Genomic DNA, 2413 nt, shown 5'->3' with positions numbered 1-2413 from the left:
CTGGCTGCCTCCCGGGCAGCCCCCACCCTCTGACTCCCCCAGGCAGGTCTGTTCTTCCTCGGAATGGGTATGGAAACTGAGACCACCTCCAAGGAAGCAGGGCCTCGGGTGGAACTGGGTCGGTTCAAGTGGCCGAGGATGGAATAGGACGGAGCACCGGGGCGCGCGCCCCACAGGACCAGATGCTGCCCCAGGCCTCGAACAGGCCAGCTCACCCTCTGGCCACGCACGCAGACACGAGGCAACTCTGCGTGTTGCTCTGGTGACTTATCTTTCCATTGCTTGCAGACGGAGCCAGCCTCTTCCAGCACTTCCTGGACTCCTACCAAGTAATGTTCTTCACGCTTTTTGCCCTGCTGGCTGGGACCGCTGTCATGATCATAGGTGAGGTGGGCCGCATCGTTCGTGTGTCCTGGCTTGCTCTGCACCCCCCCCACCCTGATTCTAACCAGCCACGTGGTCTTGCAGCCTACCACACGATCTGCGCGTCCCGGGAGCTCACCGTACCTCCAGCCCTCTCCCCCCGAGCCGGCCCTCACCACAGCCCCCACTGTGAGTAGCTCCCCCCGCCCCCGCCGTGGATGCAGTCAGGCAGGCCTGGGGCTGAGAGGGAGGGGTCCTGAGGGAGGAAGTGGACATCAGGACCCTGAACCCCAAGTCTCAGAAGCTCTGGCCCTGGGAAAGAGTTGCAGCTGAGGTATGAGGTCCAGAAGGCAGATCGGGGAGGTGGTGAGGGGGAATGGTATGCCGGTCCTGGGGGAGGAGAGCTTTCCCCAGGCAGAACCGTGCAGGGCAGTGGGCTGGTGGCCCGGAGGAAGCTGTCTCTGCCACTGTGCTCGCTGGGACTGGCTCCCCACTGCTGGGACTGGCTCCCCGCTGCTGGGACTGCCTCAGAGGGCTCTAAGCTGGGTTGGGCCGGCTGATTCAGAGGTGAGGGTTTGGACAGTCCTGATGACGGATCTCCCAGAGGGAGAAGAATCATGAGGGCCATTCCTCTTCATAGTCCAGTTGTCTCTGGTGACTCTGAGGTCTGGTGACCCTGTATGGCTCCAGGGGACACTTCTCTCTGTGAGAAGTGCAGTGCCGACCATGAGGGTGCATGGCAGCCCTTATGTCTTCTGTGTTCCATCACAGGGTTCTCTCCCCTGAACAGGTGTCTAATGAGCCTAAGGGGGCATGGCCAGGCTTCAAAGAAACTGAATTTTTTGGACGAGAACAGTTTTGTATATGGATGCATTTTCCTGGGTGACAAGATCCCTCATGCATCCTGGACCCCTAGAACCACAAATGTCCCCCAGCCACCCTTGCAGCGGGCACTCACCTTTTCTAACCCCGTCTCCCAGTGCACCCCTCCCTCTGTGTGTTGGAGCCACTGTGGAGTTTTGGCACTATCTCTTAAACACTCCAGACTCTTCTGCTCACATGGGAGTCTTTGTTCAAGGAGCTGTTCCTGCCCAGATGGACAGGCCCTCCTCCCTGCATGCCCTGCGGACCCGTGGACGCTTCCATGTGGTCCTGAGACCTGCTACTTGCTCTCTCCCACAGGTCTGCTGTGGGAGGTCAGGGCTTACCCTCCAGGCCTCTCTGCATGTCCGGCTGTCACCCATCCCTTGGGTGACATCACACTACTGGCCAGGGGCTGCCTGGGGCATTGGGGGAGATGTGGCTGAGGTGGGCAGCCGACACTTCCATCAGGGGCCGTNACAAATGTCCCCCAGCCACCCTTGCAGCGGGCACTCACCTTTTCTAACCCCGTCTCCCAGTGCACCCCTCCCTCTGTGTGTTGGAGCCACTGTGGAGTTTTGGCACTATCTCTTAAACACTCCAGACTCTTCTGCTCACATGGGAGTCTTTGTTCAAGGAGCTGTTCCTGCCCAGATGGACAGGCCCTCCTCCCTGCATGCCCTGCGGACCCGTGGACGCTTCCATGTGGTCCTGAGACCTGCTACTTGCTCTCTCCCACAGGTCTGCTGTGGGAGGTCAGGGCTTACCCTCCAGGCCTCTCTGCATGTCCGGCTGTCACCCATCCCTTGGGTGACATCACACTACTGGCCAGGGGCTGCCTGGGGCATTGGGGGAGATGTGGCTGAGGTGGGCAGCTGACACTTCCATCAGGGGCCGTGGTGGCTCTGGCACTGAGGAATCCCCAAGGAACCCGAGCTCTCCCATTTGCTCTGTGACTCACTTCGACTCCTTCCACCCTAGATTTCTCTGCCTCGTCGCCGATGCCTTTCAACGCACTGCCTCCCAGCTGCCGAGCCAGCCCGCCGTCGGGGCTCTGGAGCCCCGCGTACAGGTCGCACTAGGCAGCAGGCCGGCCCTGCGCCCCTGCATCCCTACGTCCCTGCGCCCCCGCCGTGGGGACAGCCCGCTCGGCCCCGCGCCAGACCCCCCTCGCTGCCTGCTCTGCTCT

The 2413-nt window shown here is 61.4% G+C and overlaps 1 protein-coding gene across 1 annotated transcript; it reads left to right on the top strand.

Annotated features, from left to right (window-relative positions):
• The first annotated feature begins 275 nt into the window (after positions 1–275).
• On the top strand, positions 276–2381 carry LOC117797624 (nuclear pore membrane glycoprotein 210-like). Its single transcript, XM_034650036.1, has 3 exons — positions 276–384; positions 469–552; positions 2206–2381. Exons 1-3 carry the CDS (start codon positions 333–335, stop codon positions 2304–2306), a joined length of 237 nt encoding a protein of 78 aa, XP_034505927.1. The 5' UTR covers positions 276–332; the 3' UTR covers positions 2307–2381.
• The last annotated feature ends 32 nt before the right edge of the window (positions 2382–2413 follow it).

Source organism: Ailuropoda melanoleuca, unplaced genomic scaffold (genome assembly GCF_002007445.2).
Source record: "Ailuropoda melanoleuca isolate Jingjing unplaced genomic scaffold, ASM200744v2 unplaced-scaffold1003, whole genome shotgun sequence".
Taxonomy (NCBI): Eukaryota; Metazoa; Chordata; class Mammalia; order Carnivora; family Ursidae; genus Ailuropoda; species Ailuropoda melanoleuca.
The sequence above is the reverse complement of the archived record's forward strand: the minus strand, read 5'-3'. Positions and strand labels throughout refer to the sequence as shown.

Bases quoted from the DNA above. Each gene is read 5' to 3' on its own strand.
- LOC117797624 (XM_034650036.1), top strand. From the start codon at position 333: ATGTTCTTCACGCTTTTTGCCCTGCTGGCTGGGACCGCTGTCATGATC. The intron at 385-468 runs GTGAGGTGGGCC...GTGGTCTTGCAG, and splicing joins GACCGCTGTCATGATCATAG to CCTACCACACGATCTGCGCG. The intron at 553-2,205 runs GTGAGTAGCTCC...CTTCCACCCTAG, and splicing joins CCCTCACCACAGCCCCCACT to ATTTCTCTGCCTCGTCGCCG.